Source organism: Hyperolius riggenbachi, chromosome 7, assembly GCF_040937935.1.
Source record: "Hyperolius riggenbachi isolate aHypRig1 chromosome 7, aHypRig1.pri, whole genome shotgun sequence".
Classification (NCBI taxonomy): domain Eukaryota; kingdom Metazoa; phylum Chordata; class Amphibia; order Anura; family Hyperoliidae; genus Hyperolius; species Hyperolius riggenbachi.
The window spans coordinates 125,568,412-125,591,009 of record NC_090652.1 but is presented as its reverse complement, the minus strand read 5'-3'; the positions used below and the strand labels follow the sequence as shown (position 1 = coordinate 125,591,009).

The 22,598-nt window shown below is 42.0% G+C and overlaps 1 protein-coding gene across 6 annotated transcripts in view; it reads left to right on the top strand.

Annotated features, from left to right (window-relative positions):
• TRRAP (transformation/transcription domain associated protein) overlaps nt 1-22,598 on the top strand; it is a 265,491-nt gene that overhangs the window by 163,101 nt on the left and 79,792 nt on the right. For all 6 annotated transcript variants that reach the window (XM_068244615.1, XM_068244613.1, XM_068244614.1 and 3 more), the window contains 2 exons: nt 1,373-1,508; nt 22,065-22,256. In XM_068244615.1, coding sequence (XP_068100716.1) covers nt 1,373-1,508; nt 22,065-22,256 — 328 coding nt within the window. The remainder of the gene's footprint in view (nt 1-1,372; nt 1,509-22,064; nt 22,257-22,598) is intronic.

The following is a 22,598-nucleotide window of genomic DNA, read 5'->3' as shown; positions in this document are numbered from 1 at the left end:
AATGCTTGGGCGCATGGCTGTGTTGTATCAAGATATTACGACAAAATCAAACGAAATAGAGGAAAAGTTCCGTAAATTAAAAATATTTTTCTTTATCTTTTAATAATCAAAAGTACACAAATTCACTAGGTGGTGACAATTCTATCCATCCAATAACAATAAGGCAAACTAGGCCAATCAAGAGCTTGCAATAATGTATGACTGTATATTAGGCGACAATGCTGGATATTTTTCTTAGGCGACAACGTTGGCTTGTTTCGGGTTAAACAACCCTTCTTCAAGCCTTATAAATACAATGTGTATCTAAAAAATAAATCACTAAAACACTACAGTGGCTTAATAAGTCAGTGAAGAATAGTTAATGTGCAATTCCTATGCACATAGGACATGGACCATGTCATGCTGGCTTGAGTAGGGGCCCTGTTCTTAGTCTGCATCTTTATATTCCATAAGATGTCGGAATCCTGAATGTATGAATTTCCTAATTGGCAAGAAACAATAGTTGGCAGTAAATGATCCAGCCTGCTGTTGAAAATATCAGCATATGTATGTCATTGACACAAGTGGGAATTGATTCAATAGGCATTACCAGGATACCTGTTTGCTTTTGTATACTCCAAGATCCAGGTTGCTGGTGTAACGTATAGCATATGCATGTTTTGACCCTAAGATATCCCAGATAACGTTAGTGTCCAGAAGTTGAATACCACTTCTCCTATAGATGTGATGGCTAGATGCCTATCTATGTACAATTTGTACTGTTTAGTATTGGAGTGATTTTGTGCTTTAGCCGTATGTGATTTATTTGAATAGCAGATTTGTCCTTTGATTGGAAGATTGCAATCTGGGATGCAGTTTTATGAATTTGAAAGTGTTAATGTTTTGTGTGTTTTGTTTTTAATTGGATAAATGCAATGTATAATTTATACTAGATTGTGGTGTATGATTAGTTACACTGGTATACACAAAATAACCAAGCTTTCCCACGTATGGTTTTGCAATTTACTATGCTGGCAAGTGGCACACTCGTTACCAGGCTATTTAACAATTTATATGACTACGGTAAATTTAAATTGATTTGATGATCTCCAAAACCAGCTGGAGTTAGTTCATTGTGTAGCTAACTACCCTTATCCAGTCTGTTCTGTTCCCCCAATATGTCAGTACTGGAAAAAGACAGGAGGGAACAGAATATTGCAGACAATCAAATATACTGTATGATGCAATATTAACACAATTATTACACTCCAATCAGTTATCAGAGATATACCGCAGGGCATAATCTTGTTCATTCATCTGTGGTGGGCGACTTGTTAGTTGTGTTCACAATGGTAAATTCATTCCGATTGTAACATACATGCTATTTTCCTAGGTGTTCCAAAGAGCTGAACCAGTGGGAAGCCTTGACGGATTACGGCCAATCAAAAGGTCACATCAATCCCTACCTCGTCCTGGAGTGTTCTTGGCGAGTGTCTAATTGGACGGCCATGAAAGAAGCCCTTGTACAGGTTAGATTCCTCTCTTCACTGTGGCCAGTTATTCTCATAATACTTTCCTCCTTTCTACTTATAATGTTTGCACAAAGTCAGCATTACAGCTCATTTCACTGAGGCAATAAATGGCTCTTTAGGGAATCTGTTTGATTTAGAACACAGCTGCGGTTTCTGGCAACCAAGGCTTATTGCAAATGTTTTTTTCTTTTTTTTTTTTTTCTTTTCAAATTTCATTTTAATACTGCCAGGTTTTGCTCTGGAAGGGAGGAGGATTAACCTTTTTTATATTTACTTTAAATTATTTTTTTTACTTTGTGAATACTTTTATTTTTTCACATTTATAGTCACAATTTGTAAATAATAAATTAGTCATTATAAGCTTTCCTGCACATACAGTCCAGTATTGGAGGAGTATTGAGAGTTAACTTTCTGAATGTGTTTAAAATGAGGCTCTGATCAACTATGCTGTATACTTGAATTACTCATGTTAGCTCTGTTTTACAATGGTAGCAGAAGACTCAAAGAAATGATTCTTTGAAACTTGTACATATTCTAGATAGTTCTCGGCTAAGGCAGGTGTTGGGGAGTTGCTTAGACTCTCTCAATGCATCGTTGAGCACTCAAGCACCAATGGTCTCCCTCCTTCCCCCTCTGACTCCGTGCCTCTCCATCGTTTGCTGCACATCATCTCTCCGCCCCCTTTCATAACTGCTCTATACAGAACTCTGCCTTGAACTGTTGTTCTTCATACTCAACTTAACCTTTTACTTGTTTACTCATAACGTAACGGTGCTCAGATGTTGTCTTTTTGTGTTAATTGAGTTGTAGTCAGCTAAAAATCATGTTTTGAGGTAAGGAAATAAATATGGCAGCCTCCATATTCTTCTTCAGTGTGCTTTAAGTGAGCAAGAAAGATCTCCCATGATGCTGAATATGTGAAGTGAGAGAGGGATATGAGGGCTGACATTTAACTTTTAACAGTATTGGTTGCCTGGCTGTCCTGCTGATCCTCTGCCTCTTAATACTTTTTAACAGTAAATATGGCAGCCCTACATATAGCTCTTGCTGCAGGTTCCTATTTAAGCCAGGCACTCATCCAGAGCCGCTGGTGTATTAGTGAGGCTATAGCTTATCCATTCTACAGAGCCACACTAATCAAACATGCATACCGCCACATACAGTATATTTTAGTACATAAATTAAAGAGGTGCTGTTAGGTATAAGGTCTCAGAGAAAAAAACACATATATCAGTAGCTAAAGGTTGGCTGTACTTACATTACATATGCATTTCACTGTCCACGTTTGGATTTCACAGAATTGTTATATAGTATTTGCAGAGAATGATGCTCCTGACAGCTCATGGCAGGTTCCATGTTTGTCTGTCTCCTATGAAGCCAATTCTGTCATCATGTCCTGCCTGCTTCCTGATGATTCCACTCACACAGAAGATCGGTAATAGAAAACACTGCTGTGCAGTGAATATTAATTAGCCATGTGGCTAAGAACAATAGCGGGCTCCTGCAGTGTACTCTGCCCGGAGATTTTTCAGTTACAGCTGTTGTAACATGACCCTGTGACTTCTCAGGAGCAGCCGAGGGGAGGACCCAAGCAGCCCTAGAATGCTTTGCAGTATGGTATGCGGCCTGTCGTCCTTTTGAGAGCTTGGGTCTAACATCCTTGCAGTTCAGCACACATCAAAAATAAGGGCCCTTTTCCACTAGCAGTCGCTAGCGTTCACGCTGAACGCTAGCGATTGCTGAATCGCAATTACCCGGCGATCCCCCGACGTTTGCGGCCGCGATTTTGCTATGCTATGCACTGCATAGCAAAATCGCGGCAAATATCGCTCCGCCGCACGTTCGCATTCCCGTCAAAAACGAATCGCGGTAGTGGAAATGACCTACCGCGATTCCTATGTTAAAAAGCAAACCGTAGAGATTGTAAAATCGCTAGCGGTTTGCGTCTTTCCGATTCAGCCAGCGCTGGTGGAAAAGGGCCCTTAGGTTTTTAACTTCAGTATTGCCTTTTTGGCTTCCTTCTAAACTGTTTAACACAGGAGAATAGAGGTTTAAATTGGCTTTTGCAGCCTGACAGTTACTCTTTAACACTACAGGTGAAACTCAAAAAAAAATACAATATCATGCAGAAGTTAATTTATTTCAGTAATTTAAACTTAAAAGGTGAAACTAATATATGAAAAAGGAAACCTTTGCAGGTGTTTTGGATTAATTAGCTAGTTAGTCTGACACTTTGAGCCTAGAATATTGAACATTTTCAAAGTATTCTAATGGTCTGAGATTTTGATTTTGGGGTTTTAGTAAGCTGTAAGTCATAATCATCAAAATTATAACAAAGGCTTGAAATATCTTGCTTTGCATGTAATGAGTCTATTTGATATATTAGTTTTACCCTTTAAAGGATACCACAACTGACATGTGGCATAATGAGATAGACATGTGTATGTACAGTGCCTAGCACACAAATAACTATGCTGTGTTCCTTTTTTTCTTTCTCTGCCTGAAAGAGGTAAATATCAGGTATGTAAGTGGCTGACTCAGTCCTGACTCAGACAGGAAGTGACTACAGTGTGACCTTCACTGATAAGAAATTCCAACTATAAAACACTTTCCTAGAAGAAAATGGCTTCTGAGAGCAAGAAAGAGATAAAAAATGGGGAAATTCTTATCAGTGAGGGTCACACTGTAGTCACTTCCTGTCTGAGTCAGGACTGAGTCAGCCACTTACATACCTGATATTTACCTCTTTCAGGCAGAGAAAGAAAAAAAGGAAGACAGCATAGTTATTTGTGTGCTAGGCACTGTACATACCCATGTCTATCTCATTATGTCACATGTCAGTTGTGGTATCCTTTAAGTTGAATCCCTGAAATAAATGGGCTCTTGCCTGATGTTCTAATTTTTCGAGTTTCACTTGTATAGGATGGGGCTTTCTCTGGGATATAAAGCCTTAAAAAAAAAAAAAACTCGTTGTAAGGTGTAAAGATGAATTCTGGACGTCTTCTATATTCATGCTATGATAGACAGTGTTTGGTACAGTAATAGAAAAACACAGACCCGGGAGCACCGATGCTGGCTTCTACAGTTGAAGTGTGCCACGGTCCCACCCCTGTACCAAGGGGTCACAGTGATAAGTAGCTTCAATGACCGGCACCACACAAAAAGTGTTATAGCTCAATCAATTTATTCTGCCATCCAATCGCAACGACAGACTGCTGTTTCGACCATATCCTGGCCTTTGTCAAGTTGCAGATAACATCTGCAACTTGACAAAGGCCAGGATATGGTCGAAACAGCAGTCTGTCGTTGCGATTGGATGGCAGAATAAATTGATTGAGCTATAACACTTTTGTATGGTGCCGGTCATTGAAGCTACTTAGTGTTTGGTACAGTGAAATAAATAAAAACATTTGCTTCCAAACAGTTCGTTAGCAATGGGAAAAACGTATTCAAATATGTATTGTTAGTAATAGAGGTCCCTGCTGACATGACACCTGAAAACTGGTAGTGATGCAAACGACTCACAGCAACAATACTTTGATAACTCTTAATGCCTCAGCACTTGTGGTGATAGCTTTTTTTGTGAATAGATGCTTTTTTAGGCACTTCATTTTCATCACCCCCCTACCAAAACGCATAGATCACCATTACTGACCTTTTCTTTAAAAATAAAGGGAGTCTGTTTTATTGATAAAAGTGAAAAACCCTTTGAATAACTTTATTAGTGCTTATTTAATAGTGACAATGGCACATTTTGCGGTTTAACTTCGCCGGTATCAGCTATACTGATAGACCCTTAGCTTGAGAACTAGTTGTAAATGACTTTGGGATTGATGAATACATCGTGTAGGTTGCATTATTCCCTGCTTAAGCAGACAAGTAGATGCATTTTACAGTTAGTGTTTATTCCCAGAGATGAAGAGAGAATTGATCACATCTGACAGGCCGGGCCAGTGATGGCTCACAAGTTGAACAGAGGTGACAGGCACCAGTATCTGCAGGCAAAGCCCTGTAGTGAAAGATAGTTTCTGTAATGAGGCATGTCCTAATGGGCTACACAGGGGAAAATGCAGCGCCATAGACTGTGATTGTATTACTGCATTTCATCTCCTTCTTGAAGGAGCATCAGTGATGTTTTGGTTTTACCACATCAGGGAGTGTTTTATTCCTATTTAGCAGCATTCAGACAGAACATTAATATTCGAAGTCTAAACTTTCCGTTAAAGAAATATTTACATATCTAACCTACTTTTTGCTGTTTTTCACATGCATGATATTTTACATTTCGAAGTTCAACCGCTAGAGGGCACACCAGTCTGATGTTAAGTTAGTTTTGGTTATGAGGCTTTTGTGAGGAGAATTAGCTGTGGATTTAAATGATGGTTTGGCCCAGAATTCACATGCGATTTGGCATAAATTCACCAGTGGGAACCTGCATCCATATATAAATCATTTTTCCATCTTTAGTTGCTAAAGCATTAAGCACCTCCAATTACATCTGCAAAATAAATGGATTTTTCCTCCTTAAAAGGACACTTAAGCCAGGAATAAAAAAAATCAGTTTTACTTTCCTGGGGCTTCTACCAGCCCCCTCCAGCCGTCCCGTGCCCTCGTAGTCACTCGCAGAGCCTCCGGTCCCCCACTACCACCTAGTTTTGTTTTTGCTGACTGGCCTGGCCACACGTATTTTACTTTGCATTCCGGTCCACATTAGCGTCCTGCTCCTGTGCAGGACGCTATTGAGGATGGGAACATGAAGAATACGTGTGGCCATGCCTGTACAGACGCAGAAAGCTCACTGACTCCCTGTCAGCGAAAATGAAACTAGCTGGAGGCTCAGTGAGTGACTGCAAAGGTACGGGATAGCTGCAAGGGGGCTGGTACAAGCCCCGGGCAGGTAAAACTGATTTTTTTTTTTCCCTCCCTGACAAGCCCCAAAACCTTATGCATCCGAGCAACGTTCACCTCCCATTCATTCGCCAATAACTATCACTACTTATCACAATGAATTGATCTATATATCGTTTTTTCCGCCACTAATTAGGCTTTCTTTGGGTGGTACATTTTGCTATGAATTATTTTTTCTAAATCCATTTTAACAGGAAGATTAAGAAAGAAATTGAAAAAAATCAGTATTTCTCAGTCTTTGGCCGTTCTAGTTAGAAATTAATATATGTTACCGTAATTAAAACTCATGTATTTTATTTGCCCATTTGTCCCGGTTATTACACTGTTTAAAATGATGTCCCTATCACAATTTATGGTGACGATTATTTTATTTAGAAATAAAGGTGCATTTTTTCAATTTGCATCCATCACGATTTACAAGTCCATAATTTAAAAAAATATAATATACTCTCTTGACCTGCATATTTAAAAATGTCAGACCCTTAGGTAACTATTTGTTGTTGTTTTTTTTAATTAAAAAATGTATTTGGGTAATTTTTGGTGTGGGAGGGAAACAGCTTATTTTAAATGTAATATAATGTAATTGTTTAATAAAAAATGTATGTGGGTATAGTTTACTATTTGTGGAAACAAAATATAGGTAGAAGGCTGCGCATCCCTGACCCAATACTGTACAATTGAATGGTTAATCGCTGTGGCGCACACCGCCCCCCCTGGACTAAAATGTACGCCCGCATCCAAACAATGCAATACTGGTCTATGGAGAAATTTTAGCTTCCATCATAGTTTTGCATGCAAAAATATAATATACTGGACATCTGCACCAACGTTGAGGTAAATCTCCAGAGCAGATGTCCTAACACTAAACTGACCTAAGTTAAAAGCAAATGTCTTTACCCTGGCAGCAGCTATGCTAAAATGTGTAACTTGCATTCAATACAGACAGCAGAAAACAGAGCAAGCGCTCACCAACATGGGCTACAACTGAAAGACTCATCACCTCATATGCACCGCTTAAATAGCTCAAATGCACACTCAGCAATCAGACAGATGCAAAACATATGCAAAACTAAATACTTACCATGCAAAACAGGATAGCACAATGGGTGCTGCTAGCCTGGTAGTTACAGAACTGTGGAAACAAAATATAGGTAGAAGGCTGCGCATCCCTGACCCAATACTGTACAATTGAATGGTTAATCGCTGTGGCTATTACTATTTGCCCACAAGATGGCCACAGTCAAAAAAAGTTCTGGATGCGAACGATCTCGCCTCCAGAAACTAGAAAGAGGACAGGAATTTTTATATTCTTTTTGCAGAAAGACGGCGGTCTCTGATACGATACCGTCGCTTTTTCTGCTGGGGACTTAGATCGGGGAATGATAACTATACTCCCATACACTGATCGAGGGGCTAACGGCAGGCGGCAGGAGCGTGTGTGATCGTGTGCACAGCACAGCTGCAGCAGCACAGCCTATCTGGACGAACATATTCGTCCAGAAGGGCTGAAGTGGTTAAAGTGGACTCAAATTAAAAATTTCTGAAATAAAATCTATTTTCTAAATTATAATAAATAGCAGCCTTTTTTTTCAGCTGCATGATGACAAATATAAAATATTTTACATTTATTGAAGGAACCCCTCCCTTCCTTTCATATTGGTGGGACAGAATCCAGCAGACTGGTGGAGATAAAACAAAACACAGGCTGCTACTGATAATGTCACAGGGGAGGTGATCTCAGCTTGTGTGAGATGTCACATAGACGACACCTCTGTGAGGGAGGGTAGCTGATGACAAACACACTCATGATCTAAAACCTACTAAGCTCAAAAGTAATGGCTGCCACCTGTATAACCCTAGTTATGAAAAGAGAAGGGTGAAAAGCATGCACTGAAATGCTCATAGGCTTGAAGGAGTGTTTATTTATCTTTGTATGTGTCAGAGTGGCGCAACTAAATATTTTGAATTAAAGTTTGGTTTGGCTCCGCTTTAAGTGTCCCTTTAAAGCTAACTCAGTTGTAAAAATGAAAAATGAAATAGTGTAATGAGGTGGCATGTATTTCCATAATCAGCTGCTCTCATAATTCCTATTGTATTGTAGGAGATGGGGAAATCAGGGTAGTGGGCACGGAATGATCAGCTAATTTGTAAACACAGGCTGTCAACCCCATTTCTGCTTCCATGAAAGCAGGAAGTACACACACTACAGATTTATTGCAGGATTTGTATCAGCTGTAACAGATTTTTTTTTATTTGTTATGCTGTTGCGTATCTTTTAGAGCAAATATGATGTTTTGAGTTCAGGTCCGCTTTAATGTGTTAATGACAAATAATCCAATAATCCACTAGGGTTTCCATATAAAGGAACTAAAAAAACAGCATAAATCATGAAAGAAGAAAACAAATCCTGATCACTATTAGCAATAATGTCATAAAATAAAGACCCAGCCAGGTGGATGGCAGGTAAGCAAGCCATTACATAATTACCATATACAGCAGTTGAACTGCATCTCTAGAAAGTGCTGTGATGTATACAGGACCCCACCGTTCATGTACATGCAGATCACAAATATACATACATGTACCAGTAACAAAACCTGCTCCAGTAACAAAACCTGCTCCATAATCTGTTCTGCTCCACTGACTCTCATATAAGCCAAGGGGGTAACTTTTCTGCACATTTTTTGTGCTGAAAAATTAGGCTTATACGCGAGTATATACAGTACATTTTTTAGCAAAAGGCAGGCCATAATGTCATCACAGACCACATATCCCAAATAATAATAAAGTCAGAAAAGAAAATGAGATCCAGTTCCTTACAACTGAAAATCATGAAAGCAGGTACTGTGGAATTGAAACAAAATGGTAACTGGTAAATCAGACAAATGGGTTAATAGAACAGAAGAGGATCCACTACTACATGTAAATTGCATCAGGAAGGTGGCCGCAAAATGAGCAAACATTACTAGTCTCCCAGCCCTCCATTCCTAATACATTAGAGTAATTCACAAAACTTCTCATAAATGACTTATTTTTCACCTAATTAATAAAAATAACCTTTCAGCACATTTACAAGTAGAATAATCACTCAAAGTAAGTTGTTCCTGATTAACTTCATTTCAATATTACTTTTCTTACCTTAATTATATATTCATTTTTTGCTCTTTGAGAGCTTCAAAATGAAGGGGAAACGTGGGATTAAACTTCAGGAATCAAATTTTAGCTTCACCTAAGGAATATTGCGAACATGAAGCACCTTATTCCTTCAGAGGATCTTCCAACACTAGTCCACGCCTTCATCACATCACGGCTAGACTATTGCAAATAAAGACCTACACCGTCTGCATCTAGTATAGAATGCTGCTACAAGACTGTTAACAAGCCAACCCCGCCATTGCCACATAACACCAATTCTTTGCTCACTACACTGACTTCCCATAAAATGGAGATTCTTTTTCATAATTGGCATGCTAACATTCAAATCCCTACATGGCCTAGGCCCCGGATACCTGAAGGACTTATTGCAACTATGCCACACCTCCTGCAACCATGATCAAAAGGATCCAACATTGTTGGACCGCCAAAGTCCATCTAAAAATCTTTGGAGCCAGAACTTTGTCATGCTGTCCCTACCCTTTGAAATTCCTTGCCAAACTTAAGACAGTTCCAACCCTGTACACGTTTAAATACAAGATAAAAAGTCGCCTTTTTAGTCTGGCATTTATGATCGCCTAACGTTTTCCCCAGTGCTGTGGAGTCGGTACAAAAATCTTCCGACTCCAACTCAGACTCCGAATCCGCGGTTTATGAAACCACCGACTCCGGGTACCCAAAATTGCTCAGACTCCGACTCCTCGACTCCAATTCCGACTCCTCGACTCCAATTCCGACTCCTCGACTCCAATTCCGACTCCTCGACTCCAATTCCGACTCCTCGACTCCAATTCCGACTCCTCGACTCCAATTCCGACTCCTCGACTCCAATTCCGACTCCACAGCCCTGGTTTTCCCCCTGTACTCATCACTATGTACTGATCTGAGACAAGCTTATGCGCTTTGGGTCCTCAGGGAGAAAAGTGCTTTACAAATGTTTCGTCATTGTTGTAAAAATGTAACCTAGATAAGCTGTAAACAGGTGAAAAAGCTGCTTGAATCATCCCCATTATGCTGTCTAAGCCAAGAGCACTACCCAGGTAGAAAAGCAAGATTTGTGGCAAAAAAAATGCCTTGTTAATGGATTACTGGAAAAAGTTTCGTAATACTGGTTTTCAAGGATTTAGTCATCTTCCTCTTCCATATTAGATGGAAGTTTCTCTAATTGGTCTATTCATACTATACACAGTACACACCACACTGAAATGGTAATTTCAGGAACTGCTCCACTTCTGTACTGGATTTGCTTTGATACTGCTCTGCACTTATTTTGATAAACCTGCCTCCGTGTGCTGTTACTCCACATTGTCCTGTTAGCGGTTTGGGGAACCTGTATTGGCCATTTTCTGTTGCTCAGCTGTAGAGTATTGAAAGGCAGAGGTTAGAAGTACAGGGAAGTGAGCTGCTTATGCTGACTGTGTGGAATAGTTGGACCAGAACCGCATAATCTGAAGGACAAAATGTAAAATCTTTTGGTAGGTAAAAAGTTGCACATATACAATATTGCAAAGGCTTTTTCTATAAGCTGTGGAATCCTGAAAAGGAGTGCATTCACTTAAATTGCCTTCCCAAAGGTGCCCCTACATGAATGGATTGCCACCTGATGTGGCAATCCAAACATTGGAGAGAGATCGGGTCCCTCCATACTTAGAGACACTGAAGCGAGAAAAAAATTGATATAATGAATTGGTTGTGTAGTACAGCTAAAGGTCCGTACACACGCCGGACTGGAGGCAACGACGGGTCCGTCGTCACCTCCCGCTGGGTGGGCGTTCCAACGACAGTCCGGCGTGTGTACGCATTGTCGGCGGACTGATACGGCTGTTTCTGAGCGATCCGCCCAGCGGATCGCACAGAAACTGCTCTATCAGTCCACCGACAATGCGTACACACGCCGGACTGTCGTTGGAACGCCCACCCAGCTGGAGGTGACGACGGACCCGTCGTTGCCTCCAGTCCGGCGTGTGTACGGACCTTAACCACTTGCCGACCGCCCACAGCCCATGGGTGGCGGCAAAGTGGACGCCTAAAGGACCGCAATACGCCTTCAGGCGGCGCGTCCTTTAGGCATGCCGGGGGAGCGATCGCGTCATTGATGACGCGCGCTTCCCCCGGCAACTGGCTCCGCCCACCCGCCGTAACATCCCGCCGGCCATACGGAAGCGCCGGCGGGATGTTAACCCCGCGATTGCCGCATACAAAGTGTATAATACACTTTGTAATGTATACAAAGTGTATTATACAGGCTGCCTCCTGCCCTGGTGGTCCCAGTGTCCGAGGGACCACCAGGGCAGGCTGCAGCCACCCTAGTCTGCACCCAAACACACTGATCTCCCCCCCCCGCCCACTGATCGCCCACAGCACCCCTCAGACCCCCCCCTGCCCACCCCCCAGACCCCTGTTTGCACCCAATCACCCCCCTAATAACCCATCAATCACTCCCTGTCACTATCTGTCAACGCTATTTTTTTTTTTATCCCCCCCCTGCCCCCTCCTGATCACCCCCCCACCCCTCAGATTCTCCCCAGACCCCCCCCCCCCCCCCCTGTGTACTGTATGCATCTATCTTCCCTGATAACCTGTCAATCACCCGTCAATCACCCATCAATCACCCATCAATCACCCCCTGTCACTGCCACCCAACAATCAGCCCCTAACCTGCCCCTTGCGGGCAATCTGATCACCCACCCACACCAATAGATCGCCCACAGATCCGACATCAGATCACCTCCCAAATCCATTGTTTACATCTATTCTCTCCTCTAAACACCCACTAATTACCCATCAATCACCCATCAATCACCCCCTATCACCACCTGTCACTTTTACCTATCAGATCAGACCCTAATCTGCCCCTTGCGGGCACCCAATCACCCGCCAACACGCTCAGATTGCCCTCTGACCCCCCCTTATCAATTCGCCAGTGCATTAATTACATCTGTTCTTCCCTGTAATAACCCACTGATCACCTGTCAATCACCTGCCAATCACCTATCACCCATCAATCACCCCCTGTCACTGCCACCCAACAATCAGCCCCTAACCTTCCCCTTGCGGGGGAACTGATCACCCACCCACACCAATAGATCGCCCGCAGATCCGACATCAGATCACCACCCAAGCGCAGTGTTTCCATCTATTCTCTCCTCTAAACACCCACTAATTACCCATCAATCACCCCCTATCACCACCTGTCACTGTTACCCATCAGATCAGACCCTAATCTGCCCCTTGCGGGCACCCAATCACCCGCCTACACGCTCAGATTGCCCTCAGACCCCCCCCTTATCAATTCGCCAGGGCATTATTTACATCTGTCCTTCCCTGTAATAACCCACTGATCACCTGTCAATCACCTATCAATCACCCATCAATCACCCCCTGTCACTGCCACCCATCAATCACCCACTGTCACTGCCACCCATCAATCAGCCCCTAACCTGCCCCTTGCGGGCAATCTGATCACCCACCCACACCAATAGATCGCCCGCAGATCCGACGTCCGATCACCTCCCAAGTGCAGTGTTCACATCTGTTCTCTACCCTAAACACCCACTAATTACCCATCAATCACCCCCTGTCACTGCTACCTATCAGATTAGACCTCTATCTGCCCCTAGGGCACTCAATCACCCGCCCACACCCTCAGAATGCCCTCAGACCCCAGCCCTGATCACCTCGCCAGTGCATTGCTTGCATCTATTCCCCCCTCTAATCACACCTTGAGACACCCATCAATCACCTCCTGTCACCCCCTAGCACACCTACCCATCAGATCAGGCCCTAATTTGCCCCGTGTGGGCTCCTGATCACTCGGCCAAACCCTCAGATCCCCCTCAGACCCCCTTCCGATCACCTCCCCAGTGCATTGATTGCATCTATTTTCCCCTCTAACCACCCCCTGAGACACCCATCAATCACCTCCTTTCACCCCCCTAGCACTCCTATCCATCAGATCAGGCCCAATACAACCTGTCATCTAAAAGGCCACCCTGCTTATGACCGGTTACACAAAATTCGCCCCCTCATAGACCACCTGTCATCAAAATTTGCAGATGCTTATACCCCTGAACAGTCATTTTGAGACATTTGGTTTCCAGACTACTCACGGTTTTGGGCCCGTAAAATGCCAGGGCGGTATAGGAACCCCACAAGTGACCCCATTTTAGAAAAAAAGACACCCCAAGGTATTCTGTTAGGTGTATGACGAGTTCATAGAAGATTTTATTTTTTGTCAAAAGTTAGCGGAAATTGATTTTTATTGGGTTTTTTTCACAAAGTGTCATTTTTCACTAACTTGTGACAAAAAATAAAATCTTCTATGAACTCGCCATACACCTAACGGAATACCTTGGGGTGTCTTCTTTCTAAAATGGGGTCACTTGTGGGGTTCCTATACTGCCCTGGCATTTTAGGGGCCCTAAACCGCGAGGAGTAGTCTAGAAAACAAATGCCTCAAAATGACCCATGAATAGGACGTTGGGCCCCTTAGCGCACCTAGGCTGCAAAAAAGTGTCACACATGTGGTACCGCCGTACTCAGGAAAAGTAGTATAATGTGTTTTGGGGTGTATTTTTACACATACCCATGCTGGGTGGGAGAAATTTCTATGTAAATGGTCAATTGTGTGTAAAACAAATCAAACAATTGTCATTTACAGAGATATTTCTCCCACTTAGCATGGGTATGTGTAAAAATACACCCCAAAACACATTATACTACTTCTCCTGAGTACGGTGGTACCACATGTGTGGCACTTTTTTACACCCTAAGTACGCTAAGGGGCCCAAAGTCCAATGAGTACCTTTAGGATTTCACAGGTCATTTTGCGACATTTGGTTTCAAGACTACTCCTCACGGTTTAGGGCCCCTAAAATGCCAGGGCAGTATAGTAACCCCACAAATGACCCCATTCTAGAAAGAAGACACCCAAAGGTATTCCGTTAGGAGTATGGTGAGTTCATAGAAGATTTTATTTTTTGTCAAAAGTTAGCGGAAAATTGATTTTTATTGTTTTTTTCACAAAGTGTCATTTTCCACTAACTTGTGACAAAAAATAAAATCTTCTATGAACTCACCATACTCCTAACGGAATACCTTGGGGTGTCTTCTTTCTAAAATGGGGTCATTTGTGGGGTTCCTATACTGAACTGGCATTTTAGGGGCCCTAAACCGTGAGGAGTAGTCTGGAAATCAAATTCCGCAAAATGACTTGTGAAATCCTAAAGGTACTCATTGGACTTTGGGCCCTTTAGCGCAGTTAGGGTGCAAAAAAGTGCCACACATGTGGTATCGCCGTACTCGGGAGAAGTAGTACAATGTGTTTTGGGGTGTATTTTTACACATACCCATGCTGGGTGGGAGAAATAACACTGTAAATGGACAATTGTGTGTAAAAAAAATGAAAAAATTGTCATTTACAGAGATATTTCTCCCACCCAGCATGGGTATGTGTAAAAATACACCCCAAAACACATTCTACTACTTCTCTTGAGTACGGCAATACCACGTGTGGCACTTTTTTGCAGCCTAACTGCGCTAAGGGGCCCAAAGTCCAATGAGCACCTTTAGGCTTTACAGGGGTGCTTACAAATTAGCACCCCCCAAAATGCGAGGACAGTAAACACACCCCACAAATGACCCCATTTTGGAAAGTAGACACTTCAAGGTATTCAGAGAGGGGCATGGTGAGTCCGTGGCAGATGTCATTTTTTTTTGTCGCAAGTTAGAAGAAATGGATTCTTTTTTTTTTTCTTTTTTTTTGTCACAAAGTGTCATTTTCCGCTTTTTTGTGACAAAAAATAATATCTTCTATGAACTCACTATGCCTCTCAGTGAATACTTTGGGATGTCTTCTTTCCAAAATGGGGTCATTTGGGGGGTATTTATACTATCCTGGAATTCTAGCCCCTCATGAAACATGACAGGGGGTCAGAAAAGTCATAGATGCTTGAAAATGGCAAAATTCACTTTTTGCACCATAGTTTGTAAACGCTATAACTTTTACCCAAACCAATAAATATACACTGAATGGTTTTTTTTTTTATCAAAAACATGTTTGTCCACATTTTTCGCGCTGCATGTATACAGAAATTTTACTTTATTTCAAAATTGTCAGCACAGAAAATTAAAAAAATCATTTTTTTTGCCAAAATTCATGTCTTTTTTGATGAATATAATAAAAAGTAAAAATCGCAGGAGCAATCAAATAGCACCAAAAGAAAGCTTTATTAGTGACAAGAAAAGGAGCCAAAATTCATTTAGGTGGTAGGTTGTATGAGCGAGCAATAAACCGTGAAAGCTGCAGTGGTCTGAATGGAAAAAAAGTGGCCGGTCCTTAAAGAGACACTGAAGCGAAAAAAAAATGATGATATTATGATTTGTATGTGTAGCACAGATAAGAAATAAAACATTAAGATCAGATACATCAGTGTAATTGTTTCCAGTACAGGAAGAGTTAAGAAACTCCAGTGGTTATCTCTATGCAAAAAAGCCATTAATCTCTACGACTCTCAAAGTCGTGGAGAGGGCTGTCTTCTGACTTTTATTATCTCAACTATAAGTGAACAGTTTTCTTTTTCTCTGTCAGAGGAGAGGTCATTAGTTCACAGACTGCTCTGAAAGAATCATTTTGAATGCTGAGAGTTGTGTAATCTGCACATATTATCGAATGATGCAATGTTAGGAAACACACTATATACCTGAAAATAAAAGTATGAGAATATTTTCTTTGCTGCTAATCTTCTAGTAATTATTCATAGTACACAACCAATTCACTATATCATATTTTTTTTTTCCGCTTCAGTGTCTCTTTAAGGGGTAGAAAGACTGTGGTCCTCAAGTGGTTAAGAAATAAAGTATTAGGAGCAGAGACATAAGTCTATTTCCAGTACAGGAACAGATAAGAAACTCCAATTGTCATCTATGCAAATTGCCATTGAGCTCCACGATATTAAAAGGTGCAGAGAGCTCTGACTTCTGAACTGCAAAATAAAAACACAATACAGTTGAGATAACCTAATCAGGACAGGTCAAAAGATCACTGCCTGTTCTGTAAAAACATTTAGAATGCTGATTAATGTGTAAACTGCAAATAATAGAGAATGATGCAATGTTATTATTAAAAAAAAGCTGTATAACTGAAAATAAAAATATGAGAATATTTATTTTTTTTTGCTACCAATGTTCTAGTAATTATCCCTACTACACAACCCATTCATGAAATCAAAAAAAATTTCGCCTCAGTGTCTCTAACACACAGATTTTACCCTAAAACCTATTGAAAATCTATTAAACCGCATTGCTCCACTCTGATCCAGTGCAATGCTCTGGGCTATCGGTCTACCACTGTGTCTCATATCTCTAACCCCCCCGCCCCCGATAAAAATAAAAAAAACACGGCAAACACATCCCGGCATAATCAACCAAAATGTCCCATCTGGTCCGATCATTGTTTTGATCAGGTTTTTGTTGATAATTGCCATCAATGCAGCTTGTAGTGCTACAGGTTTCTGATTGCTTAGAGTGGCCTTATAAATGCTGTGTAGTTACCCTGTGAGCTGGTAAAGACTTGTATATCAATGTTCAGTGGAAAAATCGCATAATGGGTATGGGTCTTTAGCTGCAGATCCTTTAAAGACAACTGAAGTGAGAGGGAAATCTGTTGAAAATCCGTATGCAGTGTATTGGGGGGATTTAATCCCACTGAGATCAGTTTCAGTTTAGAGAGGGATCGATCTTTTTGCCACATTGGGTGGCAATCTAAACATGTATGGGCACCTTTAATTGCCCAGTGTAATATTTACAGATCGTATGGTGTTTGTTCCAAAATCACCATTGGAAACGCACACAACTCCCACACAGCAGTGTGTTCTGTAAGGGGGGAGAACAGATGAAAGCTACTTGCCAGTAGGGATAGCCAATAAGATGCAAATAATTTTGAGTTGATGCCGGATTACGCAAACTTTGTATGCAAATGTATGCAAATTATAAATAAATGAATCAATCGAATTTTACCTCAGTAGGATTTGTTTGGTACATTTTCAAGCTGCCTACATTTGCATAATGCTGCATCAACTCAAAATTATTTGCATCTCATTGACCATTGCCAGTGTCTGCAGTGATAAACGACAGTAGTGGTCGGGCATAATTTTCTAGCCTGTTTTATAACCAACAAGTTCTCTGCAGATGTACCAGTTGTGCTTTTAATTAACCAAGTTTGTGGCGTGATTGACATCTGTTTTAAGTTTTCTTACGCTCTTTGTACCAAACTAGGGATTTATCCGCTCTATATTTCACATTTCAACTTCTCAGCCTTTATCTTCTCTGTAAAGTGAGTTATAAAGACATCCGCTCTTTCATTTCTCCTGATTAAACGCTCTAGTGTTGCTATTTGACTTTGCTTGTTTTGTGCATTGTTCTTGGCCTGCCAGAGGACGTCATTTTTATCCCCACAGGGAGGAGAGCGACGGGCGTTCTTTACCGCAAGCCGCTCCTGTTGTCTAGCAAGCAGGACAGACATTTAAAACATTCATTCTGTGGAAGCCAGGGCTGCCTGTTGTCTTTGCTTCTCTTTCATTTGATCCTCAGCAATGTCATGGCATCTTTTAATAGACAGTAGAAAAAACAAAAGGGCTCTGCGTGTTTACCTGCGTTTGAATAAATCTTGAGAGATAGAATCGGGCTTAAATATTTTATGTGATTCATTTTTTCCAGCAATGCTGGGACTTGCACAGGAATAGGTGAAATTATTTTTAGACCATGTACTAAAAAGAAATATTAATGACTGTTTAAAGGATGCTTTAGTTCTCAAGAAAATTTAAAAATGGGAGTGGCAGGCATGTGTAGTGGGCTCTCCTCATGCTAACCATTTTTTATCCCATCAGTTATGCACCGGCCCTTCGAAGCTACTTCCTCGTCACAAAGGGTCGGTGAAGACTGTACAGGTGCTGCCCGATGATGCAACCGGGAGCGGTCTGTGCAGGTGCAATATGTAGTTGTAACCTAGTGCGCCTGCGCAGAGCTCTCCCGGCCTCGCGATGAAAGGATGCCTTTCACTGAGCCGCAGCTGCACAGTTTTACTGACCCTCCTGACTAAGATGTATATTCAGAGGGTCAGTGCATCATAACTTAGGAGAACAAGTAAGGGGGGAGGGCAGTGGGCATGAGGAGAGCTGACTATACATGCCTGCTCCTCTTGTTTTTCAATTTTCGTGAGGATTAAGGTATCCTTTAAAGCGGAATATAACGCTGCATTTCAACTTTGCTCTAAAACATTATTTACAGCATATTATATGCAACCAGCATATTTTTTTTTTTTTTTTTTACTAGACCAGCATTTGAAGGGTTACACACAGAGCTTTAAAGTTCTGTGGAGAGAGCTGCTGCCCGCAGCCAAAGTTTAGATAGATACATTTAAGTAAACACAATGTAACAAGTAAGGAATGTGACTCACACTCAGAGCAGGGACAAGGTCCTCCAGCACCCAAGGCTGAGACACCAAAGTGCACCCCTCCATCCCTCCCACCCCAGCTGTCACACACTTATTGCTATTAGACTAAGAGGGCCACAGGGCCCACAACCTCCCCAACACCTTAATCTCTAGTTATCCGGCTTGCAGTCACTGCTATGTATCCCCTTTTCTTATTTCTTTCTGCTTCAAACACAATTAGGAATGACAGCTGAATGAATTGTGCGCCCCCTCCTACACTGCGCCCTGAGGCTGGAGCCTCTCCAGCCTATGCCTCGGCCCGGCCCTGATCCCCTTTTCTTATTTATTTCTGCTTTAAACACAATTAGGAATGACAGCTGAATGAATTGTGCGCCCTGAGGCTGGAGCCTCTCCAGCCTATGCCTCGGCCCGGCCCTGCTCACACTCTCTGACTGTGCAGGAGCTGGAGGACAGCCAGAGAGTGTGTAACATTCACCACTTGTTACATTGTGTTTACTTAAATGTATCTATCTAAACTTCGGCTGCAGCAGGTCTCTCCATCGAACTTTAAAGCTCTGTGTGTAACCCTTCCAATCCTGGTCTAGTAAAAAAAAATGCTGGTTGCATATAATATGCTGTAAATAATGTATTAGAGCAAAGTTGAAATGCAGGGTTATATTCCGCTTTAAGCATACTGGATAATAAAAAGTGCTGAAACCTGCTACAGTCAATTGCTTCTCTCCCTTTTGGGCTGGTTCACACCCAGAGCGCAAATTGCAATCACGCGGCACAAGATTTCTTGATTTTGTGACGATTTGAGATTGGGATTTCCGCTCAAGAGAATGAGAATCACATCCCGATCACCCACAAAATGCTGCATGCAGTGTACGCTGCAGTGGAAATGGTACCATAGGGATACATTTGCACTGCGCTTTTGCTGATCGCTGGCGATCAGCAAAGCACTGAAAAAGCACCCCAGTATGAACCAGCCCTTCCTTTTCAATATACCCAATCCTTATTATGTGTGGCTCTAATGCTTTTCACATAGGAAATTTGGGGGATTAACAAATAAACCGGCCCAGAGTGAAAGTAACACTATTTCATTCTACCTTCAAGCGGCTGTTGTAATATGTTAACCCCTAAGGGCCTGGGAACACTGTTGCTCTACTAAAACACATCAAAATGCATTGCGTTTTTCATATTCGTTGGCATATGATTCAGTGTGTTAAGTGATCTATTTTTAAAGGGAACCTGAAGTGAGAGGTAAATGGGAGGCGGCTGTATTTCCTTTTAAACAATACCAGTTGCCTGGCTATCCTGCTAATTTTCTGCCTCTAATCCTTTAGCCATAGACCCTGGAAAAGCATGCAGATCAGAGGTTTCTGACAATAATGTCAAGATTATCCACATGCTTGTTTCAGGTGTGTGATAAAGGCACTATTGAAGCCTAAAGATCAGCAGGATAGCATCTAGTATTGTTTAAAAGACATTACCGTATTTTTCGGACTATAAGACGCTCCTGACCATGAGACGCACCTATGTTTAGAGGATAAAAACCAGGGGGAAAATACATACTAAACTTGGTGCATCCTTGGGGAAAGGGCAACTTGTGGATTATGCCTTCTTTGTACCTCATGCCCCCTTGTTCCTCTTCTGTCTCCCTGTGTCCTCCTCTGTCCCCCTTGTGTCCCCCATGTGTTCGTCTCTGTCCTCCTCTATGCCCCTTTGTATCCCGCTGGATCCTCTGTCCCCATTTGTCGTCGTCCTCTGCATGAGCACAGTACAGGGAGCCCCCGACATTGCGGCGGGTTGGAGGTTGGTATTGGCAAGCATTCATAAGTCAGGAACTCTCTGCATTTGGACTATAACATGCAGTGACTTTTTTTTCTCCCACTTTTGAGTCGTATAGTCCACAAAATACAGTAAATATGGCAGCCTCCATATAACTCTCACTTTAGGTTCCCTTTAAGGCTAGATTCACACTTGTCTATAGTTTTTTGAGGGCGTCTTCCTGTGCGTGTTTTCTGACAGTTGTTTGTGCATTGCTGTCAATTGTTTTTTCTGCACATCAAAAACCCATTCAGGTGTGAACTAGCCCATTGATTAACATTGGTTGCAGAAAGCGCATAGAAAAACAGACAAGTGTGAATCCAGCCTTAGGGCCCGTTCACACTGCACGCGTTTCCATATGCGTTTTGGAAACGCGTGCGGGGGGGCCGACACGCAGGACATCAGACATTGCATAGAGTGCAATGTCTGATGTTCACACAGCATGCGTTCCGGACCTGTGCGGTCCGGGAACGCATGCTGCACGCAGATTTTACAAAAACGCGCGGCTGTCCCATTCACTTTTCAGTGATGGGATCAGCCACGCAACGCATACAAACGCGGATGGCGTGTGTTCGTACGCGTTGCAGTCCGCACTTTGTAGTCTGAACGGGCCCTTAGGGCTTGTTCACACTAGAGGCGTTTTTGTTTGTTTTGTTTTTTTAAGCGCAGGTGATTTGTACAAATAATTGCACTACTAAAGCGCTTATAAAAGCGCTTAGAACACGCAGAGCAATTTGAAGAGAAAAAAAATTATCGCTCAGCGCAGGTGAGAGCGTGAGCGTAACGCAATGTGGATGAGGCCCAAAGGGACATTTCAAAGTACATCCATTGCGTTGCACAATATTTCTGCATGCAAACTTGCTGCCCATACAATTCTATGGACCTGTTTACACTTCTGTGTAACTAATCGCGTTATTCTAACGCACTGCATGCAGGCTTTGTATTAAAGTCTATGTCCAGTGTGCTATGTAGCATGCAGTGTGAATCCAGCCTTAATGTGTTTTCGTGTATGTTTGTGGTTTTTTTTTTTTGTGTTTTATACATACCACGATCGACCTAGATTTAACATCCATGAGCACTTGACTGCACACAGCATTGATCTCCACTGCCTCTCTGTTCCTCTTGATCTGTAGTTGCTAATAATTTGTTACCTTCATGACTGGTCTGATTGCTGATTCAACACTTATAAATGTAATGCAAGTATCTTATAGAAACCCTTTTTTTTCTTGTAGGTGGAGCTGAGCTGTCCAAAGGAGATGGCATGGAAAGTCAACATGTATCGTGGTTACCTTGCAATATGCCATCCAGAGGAGCAACAGCTGAACTTTATTGAACGCTTGGTTGAAATGGCCAGCAGCCTGGCTATCCGGGAATGGAGAAGACTTCCTTATGTTGTTTCTCATGTTCATACACCCTTATTACAGGTGGGCAATCCTTGAATGTTCTACAATGAAGTGCAGAGTTGGTGAAATTTTGAACATCACTTCAGGACTTCAGTTAGCCAGCACACTGTAGTGATTTTCAGGAAGTCATCTTGTGAATTCCATACATTTGTTAATTTAATATGGAATTAGTCTGACATAAAACACAGTTAAAGCCTGTGCCACAGCCACTGCCTGCATAGTTATCCTACCTGCCTTTATACTAAAATAATGTCATCTAATGTTGCTGAAATCTCACATTTCCCACCCAGATTACAGAAGAGTTACTAATAGGGAGCTGGTATATTGCATGTTTGCTATGACCAGTTCAAAGAATGTTGTGTG